General features: G+C 39.2%; 1 protein-coding gene across 1 annotated transcript in view; it reads right to left on the minus strand.

The window, feature by feature from the left end:
* The window catches only part of LOC107264370, a 41,420-nt gene extending 35,062 nt beyond the window's left edge, over window positions 1–6,358 (minus strand). Inside the window, exons 1-3 of the mRNA XM_025081201.1 lie at window positions 6,114–6,358; window positions 5,584–5,972; window positions 4,574–4,816 (exon numbers count right to left, since the gene is read on the minus strand). Coding sequence (XP_024936969.1) covers window positions 4,574–4,816; window positions 5,584–5,818 — 478 coding nt within the window. The 5' untranslated portion in view covers window positions 5,819–5,972; window positions 6,114–6,358. The remainder of the gene's footprint in view (window positions 1–4,573; window positions 4,817–5,583; window positions 5,973–6,113) is intronic.
* Between the last annotated feature and the right edge of the window lie 10,287 nt (window positions 6,359–16,645).

Raw genomic sequence — 16,645 nt, forward strand, 5'->3', positions numbered from 1 at the left:
GCTCCCGTGCTATCTGTTGATAGTTTTTCTTGCCGTGTTTCGCTACAGTATAGCAAGTTCTCGATTCGTACAGTTCTCGCGTTGTTCTCGCGATATCCAGGAAATTCTATGAATTCCTGTGAGTGTTCCGGAGGTGTAGTGCTGTGCCTTAGTGCAGTGTCCACCAGAGTGTCCTTTGGATCCAGTTCTCGACCTCCACGGATTAGCTGCACCAGCTCCGGTGAGTCTCCCAATTTATTAATTGGTGAAGGGATCTCGATAGATAGTTAAGATTCGTTCTGATACGTTCTCGGTTCGTCGCTCTCTGTCTCTCGCACTATTTGCCGGACTCTTACTCCGACCCTCTCTAGCTCAAACCTAGCAGCCTGAGCGGCCGTGCATTTCCGTAACCGTCCGCTCTCGTTCGTGGATCCAGTTGCGTTTCTCGATTTTACGCGACCCCAAAAATCGACAGGATCCGTTAAGCTGTCGCCTCGTCCGATAGGTTCCGTCAGAGCTCTCGTTCTTGGTGGAGTTGGGCCTGTTCCACCCCAACTCCCAGTTTATACCGGCTCGTCAGAGCTCTCGTTCTTGGTGGAGTTGGGCCTGTTCCACCCCAACTCCCAGTTTATAGCGGCTCGTCAGTTCCCGGTGAAAAAAGAATCGGCTGGCGCCCGCCTGGCTTGCGGATGCACGAACGACGGGTGGACGGCCGAAGGTAACGTAGGTTGCTTCTCGAAGATAGTCGTTCTCGTATGTTTTGCTATCGGTGTCGGGTCATAAGTTAAAAGAATTACGTTACAATATGTATACTGCATACACAGCAAGTGGTAGCAAAGGTAAAAAGAATCTGGGGAATAAAGTTTTGTTTCCCCTATATAAAATTTTTTTTCATCCCCTAGATTCTTTCAAAAGTCGTCTTACAAACTTTCGAACATTCTCATAGCCTGCGTAATAACGTTCCGTGGTATTGCTCTAAAGCCGATGGCTACTACCACGTAGTGAGAGAAGTCTATGGAAAAAAAAGAAGAATTTAATTACAAGCTATTTGGCAAAACGAGAAAAAAAAGTTGTGTAAAAAGCCATGAGGTTAAGGGAAAGTTGGTACGACAGTTCCCGCAGAGGGGGGTTCTCCCCTGCGCACCCCTAGGGCATTCCGTCCTGTATCCCTCTTGCGATGCAACGCGTGACGGGAATCGAAAAGATACGAGGGGTAGGAGACTCCTTCACAGGGGGTTGGTGTAGTCAACATTTTTTATGATCCGGACGGGACTGTAAACCCTGATGGCACTTCGCATTATTGGTAGAATTATTAAAAATCTGCCACTTTACGATTCTTTATCGAACCGTAAAAAAAAAAAAAAAAAAAAAAAAAAAAAAACTTAAACTGTCACTAAATCCGCCCCTGACGCTTAAAGGGTAAGTATAAGAAGCCGTTTTATCCCCGTGCGACCCGCCACCCTCCCTCGTCCTCGACTTTGGAAATACTTCGTAGTGTCAATTTTTCGTACGGTCTCCAAGATTCATTCGACGCAACCTGTAATCGCGGCTTAATAAATTTTACATACTTTTATATCGCCCAAGTCTCGCGCCAGAAAAGCAACCACCCCCTAACGAAGTGCCATCTTTGGATGAAAAAAAAGAAACTCGAGTACTCTCACAGTGTTTCCTCTCGACTTTTCTCAGCTCCACTCTTTCTTCGTTTTCTTCCATTTTTTTTTTTTTTTTTCTTACGCATTTTTCCCAACCATGAAAGTACTTATCTCGCAACTATATTCAACCCCCGTTACCCTCTTGGTTTACCGGCTTGATATACGAGCGAGATGATATAACAATCTACGTGCTCCAACGGCAGCGCCATGCGGAGAATTTCTGAACTTTGCACACTGTAATTATCCAGGCTAGCGTCATACGATGTCCCTACTGGAAACATTTAATTAATAGTAAAACGAATGTCAAGATAAAGTATACATTAACGAGACTGCAATTATACTTTGTCCTTGTACTGGCTGAATCTATATTTTCAAGCTTTAAAAGGTTTCACTTAATTAAAAATAGAAACCTATCAAGACAATATCGAGTCTACCCGTCTGACTCTCTTATATAGCTGAGCATAAAACTAAATAATATCACGTGCACGGTATTCGAGCTTTTTCACTTCGAATCAAGTTCGTCGTACCTACATTAAATATCCACCTACAAACTAGTAATAAAAAAAAAAATACCTAACCATTTCTACCTCCACGTTATATATCAACATGGCAATATATTTACATGCACTTTCCCCCATTTCTCTATCCCACGATCCATATGAATACATATGGCCATATAAACCCATCAGTTGAATTCATATTTCCATATAGGAAAAGTCGGCGCAACTCGCGGCCTCTCATACGTATATTCCCACATATTGAAGGTTCCGACAAGGTAGGGAGGGGGTAGGCTTTCGAAAAGTAGGTTGGTACCTGCCATTACGATTTTGCATAACTTTGCATATCTTTGAATATTTTTATCCCCGTACCCGTTTCGTGATTACCCGTGAGAAAAGAATTTTTTTTACTCCAAAAATCACCCACCCCCTTTTCTTATCACCTTGTTGTACCCTTATTTATGTCGTTTTCTTCCAAGTCTTTTTTTTTCGAACTCAAAGGCCTACGCGACGGTGCCCCGGTAACTACGAATCGTTGGGGTAAACCCGAATCGCGCATCATTCCCTAAAGTCCCGGTGTCACTTACATAGTAAAGCGATTAGTACTTGACGAGAATCGTAAGCCAAGAACTCCTGGGAGAAATGTCTTCAGGGATTATATACTCTGGTGGAATATTATTTCTCGTAGCAGTTTGTCACTGGTGAAACTATGTACTATCTTACTGCGACTGGTGCGATAGCATAGATAATCAATGGTATAACTGTGATTTTATTTTTATACCTTCTACTGTACGTAGTCTATTATTATCCAATGAGAATATACTGGCAGCTCTTACGGCAAGAATATCACCTACTGATTTACTGACAGGTGCATAGATAAAAATTGTCCATCTATATAATCGCGATTATATATATGTATTCTTTTCTCAAATCTATCCCAACGCGTCTAGGGAATTTATTATGACACTCTACAGCGTCAACTTGAAATTTAATATACCAGTTCTTAACGTTCGGAGAGAGAAGGGGAAGATGGGTGAGGCGGAGGATTATCGTTAAAAGTAAGTTAAAATCTTGAAAAATTTCACCGTTCCACTGTGCTTGTACTTTATAGGGTAAATATGTACGGAGAAGAAAATATCTGTACTCGAGGGTAAATGATCTTTTTTTTAGTCAGTCATTTTTTTTGAGTAAGCAATTTTTTTGCAATTATTAGAAATAAACTAATTTCACTTTATGGTAATAAGCATCGGGTGTTAGAATAGAAAAATTAGTATTTATCGTTAAACAGTGTTAGCTTTTGGGAATTTACAAAATTGTGAAAATACATGGGCAAACCTCTAAATGCCTATATCTTTCGTGACCCGGCACTTTAATGGCCGCTTCTAGTAACACGGCCATTAAAGCTCGAAAAGACAGGACCATCTTGAAATGGAAATGGCCAAATGCAAAATCGATTCCGAATGACCATATGTGGTATCTATGTATGACCCCTTTCGTCGTGAAATATGTTTTTGCAAATTTTCATAGTACGTCATGTCACTTGTGTTATTGCCAGGTTCACTCATAAAAACGCGTCACGTAATGCATAGGTACCATTTGATACTGTTCATTTGGCTGTCTGTAAAAAGACGCCTCTGACGTATTCAGAATGAAAAGTCAGTTTGAATCAAAATAATAATTTAAAAAAAAATTAATATGCTATATTATTGTTATACGGGTATTATATCGATTGGGAATCTTGTCGAATATGAGAAAAAGCTCTTTGACTATAGTAATCGATTCAGTTAACTACGAAGTGACCTGATAATCCTATTCTTTCTTTCTTTCTTTCTTTCTTTCTTTCTTTCTTTCTTTCTTTCTTTCTTTCTTTCTTCTTATATAAAATCTTTGACCAGTACGTGTCTAACGTACTGGTTCCGTTTACGTATTTGCGAGGTAGATGACGGAGAACACTTTTACTTGGATAAGGCCGAGTTATCGTTCCGTCGTAATTTGGGATTTCGTTGAGAAACGAAATCGAGTGGAAACTGGACTTTGCGAGGAGGCTGTATAATTTAAATGGTCCACAAGGGGTGTAGACCTCTGCGAAGGAGTTTCTGAAACTCTAAGCTTCAAAGTTCTAATTCTGCTGATCACCTTGTCCACAATGTGGGTATATGCACGGGTATAGGTATTATGTATACGTATATATTAAAAATCTTTAAGTAGTATATAAAAAAAAAATAATATACATCGAATATACATGGTATAGATATAGAAATCGGAGTATTTAAAAAGTGGAAATCTTATTATTTTTCTTACTTCTAAGTACTAAAACCGTTTTAATAGACGTTTTTTTGTTGACTGATTCACATTTTATCAATTTAGTCATGAATTTATATGTGCAAATTTTATTAAAAATAATGATTATTCGTACCTACGTTAATTAAGGTACACGATACTTACCCTCACGCTGATGAGGTGCGTATATGTTAAGATAAAGACAATCTTCACTTTGATTACGTAGATAAGGCAAAAGTCTCTCCAAGTACTCGTACCGTCCGGGTTTGACTTCAGCCCGAAGATCAGGAAGCACTTGCGGACAAACCGGTGCAAAATGTTGGCATTGCCGCAATCCTGTCCAAGGTTGCGGCGATCTTGGCGGTGAGAATCGAAAAGATCCCACAGGAGGTTCCGCGTACGGAACACCTAAAAATAAAGAAAAAAATTCTTTATAATCATTAACACGTATCGAAACTTCAAAATTCATTGGAATTCCGCAGGACTTCGATAAATCCTAAGGCAGATGTGGGTTTTGCTACGCGAAAGGGAATAAAATTTTGCCAGGGTAAAGAAGCAAGCTCAGAGATCCCTATTCCATAGAGATACGTAACGCGTGAGAATGGGACGATCAGCTTCAAAGAATCTGAAAGTAGTGTGGTATTGTGAATTGAGGATTCAGAAAAACGAATCTCAAAGACGCATATACCGATTTCGCGTCCTGAAGGCAAATATCTATCGGACTGTCTGTCCCTTTGACTCGTGTCGATTTGACGTCGAGGAAAGTCACTCCTAAAACATGAACTCGCCCAGCCTTAAGCACAAGGGCAGAGAGAACATCTCGAATCTAGAAAATTTCAAAAATGGAATCCTCAGCTACGGTTATACCAGGAACATCGACAAAGCCAGGATTCGGTTAGAAAAGATCCTACAAGCTTTTCGGTAAAATCCGAAAAGGAGTTTATTCCTTGAATAACCCATAATCCAAGTGTTCGCCCAAGTAGTATATACAGGATTGATTTAAACACAAGGTATATCAATGGGTTTAGTAAATCAATATATCGATAATGGATAAAAAAATTCTGATTCTAAATAACCTCAAAATCAATCCCAACCATGAGCACCCTAATTTACACTTATCCTATGCTTTTTTGCCTGTATCTATATTATAGTGAAAAAATTATATTGTAATTTACCCAAAAATACGTCGATCAATGGCAATTCCTGACTCGTCCTTGGTCGCACGACAATTCCTCGTAATCTTCCCTGCTCCACGTGCACCTCCCGTGTCACTTTTTCCTCCTGCCATTGCTGATGTCTCTGATGATCGTACTGATTGTAGGATCCATAAAAATCCCGATGCTCCGTGAGTATCTGGGTACATGCCAGCAACACGAGACCCACCAGCTCGAGCCTCAACATTTTGGACATTTGCCTGGCTTCACGAACTCCAGGCTGCGCTCTCTTTAAACTCCAACGTTGAGAAGAGTTTACTCGGCCGCGATGCTCGCCGGCACTTTTCGAAGTGGTACTGTGTTTTTTTTCTTTTTTTTTTTTTAATACTCTTCCTTCCTTCTCCCTTTCTCTGAAATACGAGTGTCTCTCTTTTACAACGAGGCCGGCTATTGTATCTAGCGGGCACTATAACGAGTCCCCTTGAATTTCGCAAAACCACGCGATAACACTACTGACCCAGATTTACCCAGATTAAACATGAGTTACGTACTTTTTACAATGTCAAAAGTTCACGTAGTACATAATACCATTGATAGGGCTCAATTTTCATACACGACACACGTAACACAATATGTCAAAGTGCTTATGGTATTGATACACTGTTAGGATCAAACACTGAATTTATTTTATGTATTCAGTGTAACGGTAAGAGGAAATTCTTGAGAGATTTGACAATTTTCCAAATATCTACTCTCTCTCTCTCTCTCTCTGAGCAAAGAGAGCGTCTTTCATTCGCGTTTTGCGTTCTTGCGTACGTCCTCCCACATCTTCGTGCCGTGGGCGTGGGCAGTTTCCTGTGCGGGGTTCGTCGCATATGTACATATGTGCTTTTTAAGAGGCTACTGTCCGAGTATCGAGCTGTCACGTGGCGGCTTACTTTTTTTGATTTCTCTCATTGAATTTACAGTTATAAAAAAGAAGATGAGTGGGAGACCTCGACTATTTTTCTACGCTGTAGAATTTGGCGATGACTCCATTCTCTCTCTCTCTCTCTCTCTTTCTTTCTTTACTTTTCACATTTTTATAAAGGCGCCCGCACAGACCAACCAAAATCACGTTTGTCAATACTCAGCGTGCGATTTTACTATGGCCGAAGCCTTTATTCTCGGCGGAGACACCATGTTTTTAGGTCCGGATTTATAGTTGGTATAGATATACCAGTTAAAAAATGAAGACTTTCACAGTGTCCTCTCAGCGATATTCTTAGCTGGGCAAACAAGGGTGAACGTACGTACGTTACCGTCCCTGGATCGCACTACACTGCACCATCGCGACGCAAATAGAACGTGTTGGTAAACTTGGTATTTTTGCAAAAGTTCTATACCGGTTTGGAAATTTGGAATTTTCGTTCGAAATTTTTCCTTGGACTTTAGAGCAGTGGGTTTTCGGTGTTCAATTATCCTTGGCTTTATCAATGCTCGTGGAGTTGGCTTTCCGTGAATTTGCCTCTTTAAATTCTATCGTTACGTGAACAAAAAAAAGAGAAAAATTTTTTATTATTATTATCCTTAGGGTTAACGCTGCCTTTTTTTCGGACGATTAAACTCAGTTTCTAGTACGATTATTTCAGCTTCTAGTATAACGATCGATACGATACCAATATTTTTCCTTTTCAAAATACTATTTTCATGGGATATTAAGGACAGCGTATGAAAATATTCTATACATTGCAAAATCTGTACATTAGCCAAGGACGGGAAGATGCAATTTCTCAAATATCAGCAGCACCGAATTTCTCTTTTGTTTTCAACTCCATATAAAAAGTCGACAAACTTTAGGCAGCTACTTTATTATTACACTAAACGATAAACGAATTTTAACACGACTCGATAACAAAAAAAATGAAGAAAAAAAGAAATTGTAAAAAAATTAACACCGCAATTATTTCACTGTGCAATCTCGTCACGTCAATCGTTTCCGATAGTCGTTCTGTTATTTCAAGTACGACGCTCGGCACCGGGACGCACTTTGAATGCGTCGCAATGCCTATTCGACTGCCACGCGTACATAAAACTAAATTCTATAATTATATTTAGAACACGCGCGAGCGCCGCGCCGCGGCAACATCTCGAAGTAGAACCTTTATTTTTGGAGAAACTATGTATATACAATTCTAAGATCAGGGCTACCAGCAACGCAAAGAGATCGAACCCAACGAATACCATAGACAACAATCAATAACCTGATCAACAAAAATTATTCCATGAACGTCCATAAATCACAAATACTAAACGTATCCCGAGTCCTTGATAAAATTGAAACCCCTACTCTCAAGTGATATTCAAAATATGTTATTTATATTCGCCAAGTCATATTGTCCAAGAACGTAAAACTTTTGTATCCTTATAAAATCTTTGAAAAAAATGGCCATGAAGTGCCTATAGATGCACTTATAAAGCGCAACGAACTGTCGAACGACAAGATAAGATTTTCGAGTGGCACTTGAGATACGAGCTGTTTCGAATGAGTGATTCTAAGCACGATCTCTTACCCTACGTAAATACTATTCCCAAGAGTCACATAAAATATAATAATAAAAGTACACAATCAGCACTAAGTATTGTTTTTTTTTTTTTAACGGGAAACCAAATTTTGCCAAAATCAACTTTAACGTCTCCTGAAAACACGTCTAGTTATAATATCTTGAACAGTTGAGAAAATTTTTATTCCGTTATCACGGAAGCTGATAGATCCCCTCGTCAAAGTAAAAGTCCAACTAAACACGATTATGTATTGTGAATATTCACGAAGTCTTCCGGTACTTTAACAGCATCAGGGAACAATCTTCGACGCAATCATCTCATTAAGTCGCTCCCGTGCTTAATTTCACACAAGTTTTAATCGCATCGAAACTTTAAGTCAGCGAGGTATGAGGCTTGCATCGTTAAGTCGGTACACTTTGAAATTTGTCTTAAAAAACATTTTAACGCGCCATGTCAAATTGCCATGAACTTTGATATACATATATATATAAGGATAAGTTTAATGTATTATATAACATATAATAATAAAATATATAATATAGGACGAATAAAATATCATCAACTCAAGGCTCAAGATTTATTATTATTATAAATTTTATTTGTAAATTCTTATTCTCGTTCCGTATACATATATGTATAACGGGGTGTTCTTATGACAGGCATTTTCAAAATGTAGTCATAGCCTCTTATCCTCCTCGTTAAATTTTACTGTGATAACCCCTTCTAAAAGCCATCCCTTACTTCAATTATGAGCTATAAGTTTTTTGCCTTATCGTTAAGCTCTTCATGTCTCTCGGTAACGAGACATTCGTTGAGCTGTGAGAGAAACAAGTTTGTACTGTATAGCGTTAATGTCTTCGGGTTGTGAATTCGAAATTACGGTGCTGAAATGTGCCGAAGTGTGCTGAGCTATGCTCTACAATACTTTGGGAGAACGAAGGGCGTTGAACGTGATTTTTTAGTGACTCCATTGCGTTACCCAACCACTAGCGTCTATATCTATTTTTAAAATAAGGGCTGCTCAACTATTTCAAACGTTACCTAAAACCGAAGCTTGTGAAGTAAGAAAAAAAATCTATTTTAAGTACATTCACGAACGCCATTAGCGATGCATAGCAATCGTACCATAGGAGCAATGGTATTATTTCTTTTTTTAAATTGGTTATATTGTACTTTTTATAGATTCCGCTTTTACCGACTTCCCTTCGTTTCGAATAACCACGTATCCTATTCGTTAGGTCTTTAAAGAGCTGTTCTAAAGTGGGATGGTTATTGGGTAAAGACTATAGGCAATGTCCAGTGCTTGGCACTGCTGTGTTGCAACGTAGCATCGTTAGGTTGGTCACAAGAGAAGCTATAGTCGTTACCGTTTAAAGCACCTAGGGGATTCGACATTTTATAGGTTACGATGGATAATGATATTTTTCTGTGATTGCATTTCCGTTTCATCTCTTATGAGAAAGGATAATGAGCGAGTACGAAAATTTGAAATTGCGAAAATAACGTAAACGCGATAAATCAAAATTAATGTTTTAATTTTTTTTCTCCTAAAAATTATCACTTTTCGTTTATCACATCTCTGAAAATGCACTATCGTTTTTACACAGAAAATCTAAATTCTGTCTCATGCAAAATCTCTATATCTTCGACTCAACCTAACCTAACCCATCGATATGTATACGTGTCCTTCGCAGCAATCGGTAAACGTTAAAGAAGGTATATCATCAAATTCTATATTTACTCAGACGTTTCTCTCATCTCACTTCGAACAAGTTTGTCGTATTTTCAATCTGTAGTAAATCTTTGAAAATCCATCTATCCTATTGATCCAATATCGAATCAATTGCGTATCCATAACTGTATCACGGATACAAATATGAAATTTTATTTTCACGACATTCGCGTCCTACGATATTTTAGTTCAGTCAAGTAAAAATGCACTTTTTGTTTTAAGTCCCTCGGTGAACGAGCAAAGGGATAAAAATATTTATATCTTTGATCAAATTGATAGTAAAAATATATTTTCCCCGCTTCCTACCTATCGCAATTTACCTACGACCATCGTTTGACAGAGCTATTCTGCGTTACGTCATAATTGGTTTTTTTCATTTCCCAAGTAGCTACGAGGTAAGACGACCTGACGAATACATATCGAAAGTACTTTGGCTTGGATTGGTTCGAACGAAAAGTGGTGGAAAAACATTGAAAATCAACAGGGAGTGTTCGCTGGCCTGTGAAATAAATACAATTGAGATATTTCCGTTGCCGGATTGCTTCTACGAGATACAGTAACAAATACCGAATACAAATTGACAAGAGGAGAGCAAAAATTTTGAAAAATATCTCAACCACAAAAACAGCTCCTAGGACTAAAAATTTGTTTTTTTTTTTTTAAATTTTTTTGATCGATTACACTAAATATATGTCAGAGAGGACTGGGTGCTCGGCGGGCGTTAACGCCGATATTATTGTTCATGTCGCTGTTATCGTCAAGTTAGGTTAAGAGTTTGTACTTTTGATAACACCGTAGTGGGGATGTTGATATACACTGAACGTAGCCGGGATCGTGAGATGGATCGTATGGGAAGGCAGTGTTCGGTGACAATCGACCATCTCGCCAAGGGTCGTGAATTCGTTCCAGCTTCAGTGTAATCAATTCAGAATAAAAAAAAATGGGTGACCATCCGAATCCCCTGAACCTGACGTCATCGGCTTCGACATACACGCAGTACCATGATTTATGAAATTTTCATAAAAATCTCATATACAATTTCCGTATAAAAATTTAATTATGGAAATACTCGGAGATCGATAATGATTCGATTTTTTTGGAACTTCCGTAAAGAAAAAAAAGTTGCATCATACTCGAGTGAAGCAAAAGCATAAAAGTCGAAGGCTTCAATTAGAATCATCCATCTCTTTAGTCGAGGACGTAGCTCAGAGAGTTCCAAGTAGGGAGGGTTGTAGGGTGAAGGTGGTGGGAATTGGAATGAGGTAAAAAGATGCGGAAGACCAAGCAGTTAGTGTGGGGTGGGGTGGGGGGGTAGAGGGGGAGAAACGAAGAGGGTAAAGAAGATTGAGAAGGTTGAGAAGGTACCTGCCTGGTAGAAGGTTAAGAACGGGGAAAAAGGTAGAGAAAACCTTGGATACCGAAGTACGAGAGAGCCTTGGGTGTTTCCATTTATTCCATTTGCTCGTAAGCGAACCTGAAGTCTTAGCTTACCAGCCCACCCTCTATATACGAACCACTTCGAATTCCCCACACACCCTGAAGATTAAGAAAACACATTTATCTGTGACAGACGTTAGATTCCTCGTCGATTGCCACTCGAATGCTTGTCATTATTATTCATTATTTCGAGGATCAGTCAAAAAAGTTTGCCGTCAGCTTACGCGGGGACTGTCGATAGGGAAGAAAAAATAAAATTTGACGTACGCCAAAAATATGTCAAAAAAATGTCAAACACCGAAGCTCGATCCGTCAATTTGGCAAATATTCGTGTAGCCTTGCAGATATAATTACCAGCTACATTTGAACAGGCAGATTAGTTTGGTAAGATGTACCGTGTATGATTGGGTAAAGTTTTGTTTGACGAGTATCAAGTTAACTCACAGTTTGCTATAACGTGTTATACATATCCTAGATAATTTCAAAAACTTTTTTATCTGAGAACCAGTCAACGCACATAGAGATTTTTGAAAATTTTTCAAGCTGTCAAATATTAAATTTTACTAATGACCCTGTTACTAATGACTTCCTTTTTTTTTTTTCAAAAAAACCAATACCGTGTGAATTACAAAATTTGCGTGGGGATTACAATCGGTTCGCCGAACCGTAATGTGACGCAATAATTGAATTACAAAAAATGCCGATTCAAATTTCAAAAAAATGCACCCCCACTCGAAAGTCGCGATATCAATGAAAACAGTAGACAAGAGGAAACAGTAACAAAGTAATATAAGTATAAAAGAGGCAGCAGGAAAACGATTGGTCCCTAATAAAAGAAGACAGCGAATCTCTGAGATAGGGAAGAAAAAGGAAAAGGAAGGGAGAAAAAATAGAAAATCAAGACGATAAACTCGACAGAGTGTGACGCGAGGACTTCGTGCCTGGACTGTCTAGCATTGAAATTCACGAAATCGATAAAGGATCCGAGGTCTAGTATAGAACGGCAAAAGAACCAAGCCGCGTTATACTTTAGCTACTTTACAAGATTCCTCGTGATGATAACCAGCATCCAGTCTACGTAGCAATGTCCTTCCCTTATTTGAAGTCCAAGTCCTTTACAGTCTTACTATACATATAACGTGACACATCCTAGGCGGATCGAGATCTAACGTTGTTTCATACATATATAACATATAGTATATAGAAAATAATATATATATATATATATACACATATGTATATACTACAGGCATCCAAAGACAGACACACTCCCAACCTGTAAAACTCCCGGAAAAAGGATTCACGGCCGGAAGCAGCGCGAGAGTCCACCCACCCTCTAAGCGTTGTACAAAGAAAAAAAAAAAGAATTGAAAGAAGCTTTTCTCGTAGCGATGGAAACGCTTAACGCTTTGCTTGGTTGCCAGAGCGGCCGACCATCAAGACCAGAACTGCAATCGACTATGGGTATATGCATGGTGCATATAAGGTCTATCAATTTTCAGGTTTGAAAGCTCATCGATGCGATCAAACTTATCGATCTCAATACTAAACGTGTGTATAGTAGATATATATGTGTATATAGATATATTGGCTTGAACGGTTTGAGAGGGTGCGGTAACTTCACCACAGCCGGACCGCCGTTTAATTAACGTATGGCTTAGATTCCGGAAAACCTGAAAGCAAATTAATGACTGTCATCGCTGCGATCTTCTCGGAAACTGAACTCGGTCAGCGATCGGAATGCGGATTTTATAACATTCCTAACTTTCGATATCGGTTTATATATGTATATACAGTGATATATCGTGTATACGCTGCTGGCTGGCTAAAACCGCATGAAAAGAATTTTCCGGCTAAGCTTTGCGATTTCTTTAGGAACATCGCGAAAGTTGCTGCTCCTCTCGATTCAACGAAGCGCGAAGTGCCGTTCGTTCGTTCGCGAAAGTTGTTGCATCCACCGAACCATTGATATATTGCATCTCCATCTGCGAAACTTCCGGAAAGGATAAATAGGATAGCCACACCATACGACGATGTAATGGTACAAGTTTCTTGGGTGGTTCGATGCAATCGTGATTCTACAAAAATTACGTCTTCAACCGAGTTCCTTAATATCGAGAAAATAGGAACGCTTGGTAGCCGCGTATCGGGATCGAAGATTTATGGAATTGAGAACTGTTAGTTTGAATTAGGAAATTTTATGTATTCACAATTTTTTTTTTTTTTTTAGAATATTACAAATTTGCATTCGACTCTACGTCAGTGGATAAATTTTTATTTTATACATTTGAAATTTGATAATTTTTATTTTTTATCTCTGCACCTTCAGAATTGGAGAGATGGAAGATGCTATTTTACCTATGGGCAACCTTTGGCTATTTGGTTTTGACCATTGTGTTCTTTTTCCAGTCCAATAGGACTGTTTCTTTAAGAAATGTGGTATTACTGTAATTTGGCTTGACTCCGGCGTGCTTCTTACGAAAAACTTTAATTGCCCTCTAAATCTCATCCGCTGATTATAATTTCTTCTTGGCTCTTTCGCCGAACGGAAGGCCACAGAAATTCGACTCTGCCGTACGTTGGAAAGCGCCATGATCCGAAACCCAACGGAAAGCAGTTTGTCTTGATTCCGAGACGGATCGAAATACTAACGCGAAGGATTAGCCCTGATTCGCAAAAGGTGCCCTTGTATAGACTCCACTACACGGAGCGTATGGTCGCTGGTACGCGAGAGAATTCCGTTGCTGGGAACGACTTGATCTGGAAAATTTATGGTCCACGAATTGTATTGGGAACGATTTACTCATTTCTTTTCCCTTTTTTATCCCCATTCCTCTCATTTCCCGATATAGTCGCAAAGCCAAAGTTATTCCAGACACAGTCCCGAGAGGGTGAAATACGCTTAAAATCGCCAGAACATTGTAAGTAAATAAAGGAAAAGCCGAGGAAAAGCGTTCTCATGATTTTCTCAGTACGAATGAACCTTCGAGAGAGGTCGGTAAGGTAGATTACATTCAGCATTATACCCAAAATCCCTACCTTCGTAAACATCGAACCTGTATGGAGAAGGTTAAAAAATACAGAAAAAAAAAAATTCCTACCACCAAAGACTATTAAGACTTACTATGTCCCTCTTATTATAACGATTGCGTAATCTTTATTTAGTTCTCTATAATGACGGTTGTACAAGACACTCCCTCCTTACATACAGACTCGGAGACGGAATTTCGTCGCATAGATGCCTTCTGGGGCATTCGGTGCAGAGGAGATAAGCCACCTTCGAGGGGGTCGGTGGGAGAGGAAGGTGGGACCGAAGTACAGAGTATTTGCTACTCTATCGTCTCGCTTCCTTATCGCGATTAATGAAAGCACGAAGTTTCTCTCGTTGAGTTACGATAAATCTACATTTAATTGAAAGCGCCACAGCTAATCCCACGCCATTGGTCCGACTTCAAAGTAACTCGCCACGTCTGGATCATTTTGAAAACAGATAAAGACTCTCGGTGGCGACGTGCAGATACGTTAAATTAACCCTATTCATAATTTCATCGTATTTTCACAACTATGATCACTTGGTCCAGGAATCCTTATAAAAATAAGCAGATCAGTATTTTCATACGGTAACCAAGGATTATTCCCGACTTTCTCATGAATTTCGTATTTTCAGCCGAGAACACGTTGTGCGATCATTGGCGTCGCCTTCGCATAATACGAAATATACTTGGTGAGTTTCTTCAGAGCGACAATACCGAGACTAATGACGTACGTGACTTTCTCGATTTAACATAAAGACCGAACCTTGAAAACTTTAAAGACAGAGGGTTATACCCCGTGGGACAGGAAAAAAAGAAAGCGATCAGGAACGGATAAAGAGAGAAGTACCTCCGAAGGCGAATAGAGGCAGCACCGTCGCTTCTGTCTACAGGAGTAAAATAATTCGAGCACTTGGTATTTCTCGAGTGGCAACACTCGTGGTACCCTTAACGAAGATGAATACGTTACAGCGATTTGAACTTCCCCTCTCCCTCACGGCTGGGATTCCCTGGGCCACCCCTAACTCAGGACATATGTCCTATAAATCATAATTACAACCACTGGCAAAAACAACGCCCTCCAACCACCTTCACGAACGACGGATACCCGGTTGCTGCTGCCTGGAGAACCCATTATTTTTTAATGCAACCCTCCAAGACCTTCGCTATACATTCCTTTCTTTCTTTGCCGCTCCCTTTCACCATCGTCACCCTTATATCCTTTAAGGATTCACGTTTGCCGATGTCCTCGTTGTAATTGCAAGACGCGTACAAAGGGTTTCTTGATTTCTCAAAAAGATGTATTTTCCATGTCGACCGTTGCGCGGATGACGTAATAATTTTCGCATGACTGAAAAAAAGTTGAAAAAATTTTTTTATTGTAATGAAAAACGCATCTGTATTTTTTAAATTTTTTTTTTTTTTTTTTTTTTTTTTTTTTTTTTTTTTTTTTTTTTTTTTTTTTTTTTTTTTTTTTTTTTTTTTTTTTTTTTTTTTTTTTTTTTTTTTTTTTTTTTTTTTTTTTTTTTTTTTTTTTTTTTTTTTTTTTTTTTTCTTAATGATCCGCGATGTCGGCTTATTATTTGGTATGGGTTTCCTGTATAATTCTATCTGTTTGCCTTATACTTCATCCCTCTACCCACAGTTTAAAACATTCCCGCCATTGTACGAATATGGCACGCTTGACTCCCTTCGCCTTTACTTCGCATAATAGCATTGTGTGCGTCGGCCGGGTCACGCGCAGCGTGCTTAACTTTTCAAGGGTAGGTATTCTCTGCTGGATTTTACTCCAATTTTTACCCACCCGACGAACCATCCAACCATCCAGCCTCGTTTTGCGCGCTCGATGTCTCCTCGCAGTGAATTCACGTTCTGTCGCGGCTGCAACCGCTTGGCCCTTCACCAGACGGAACAACAAAAAAGCGATAAGTCTATGTAGCTAATTTTTTGAAAAAGAAAAAAATTTATGCTGAAAGAATTATAAGATTTTCGAATTACGCTTCGGCTTACGTGGTAAAATTTCACGCATTTTCATATCGCTTCTCTATACGCCCTATATCCATAGGGTGTTCAAATTATATACATCGACTTTTAGGTTATACCGTGCATGCTCCAGCAGCGCAGTCGCGATTTGTACGAAAAAAAAAAATGGAGAATACGCGAGTGAAACAGTCCGAAAGAGTCAATTTATTATTTCGATACGAATTTTAGGGCACGTGAAAGTTTACGTGTGGGTATACCCTTAGTCCTGAATTTATTATTCCTACGTTGGAATTCTATTCGGCTTTATTCTAGAATGTACAACTGTACCGTACTACCATTAACGCTCACCAGGATA

This window comes from Cephus cinctus, unplaced genomic scaffold, assembly GCF_000341935.2.
Source record: "Cephus cinctus unplaced genomic scaffold, Ccin1 Ccin1_scaffold0168, whole genome shotgun sequence".
Lineage (NCBI taxonomy): Eukaryota > Metazoa > Arthropoda > Insecta > Hymenoptera > Cephidae > Cephus > Cephus cinctus.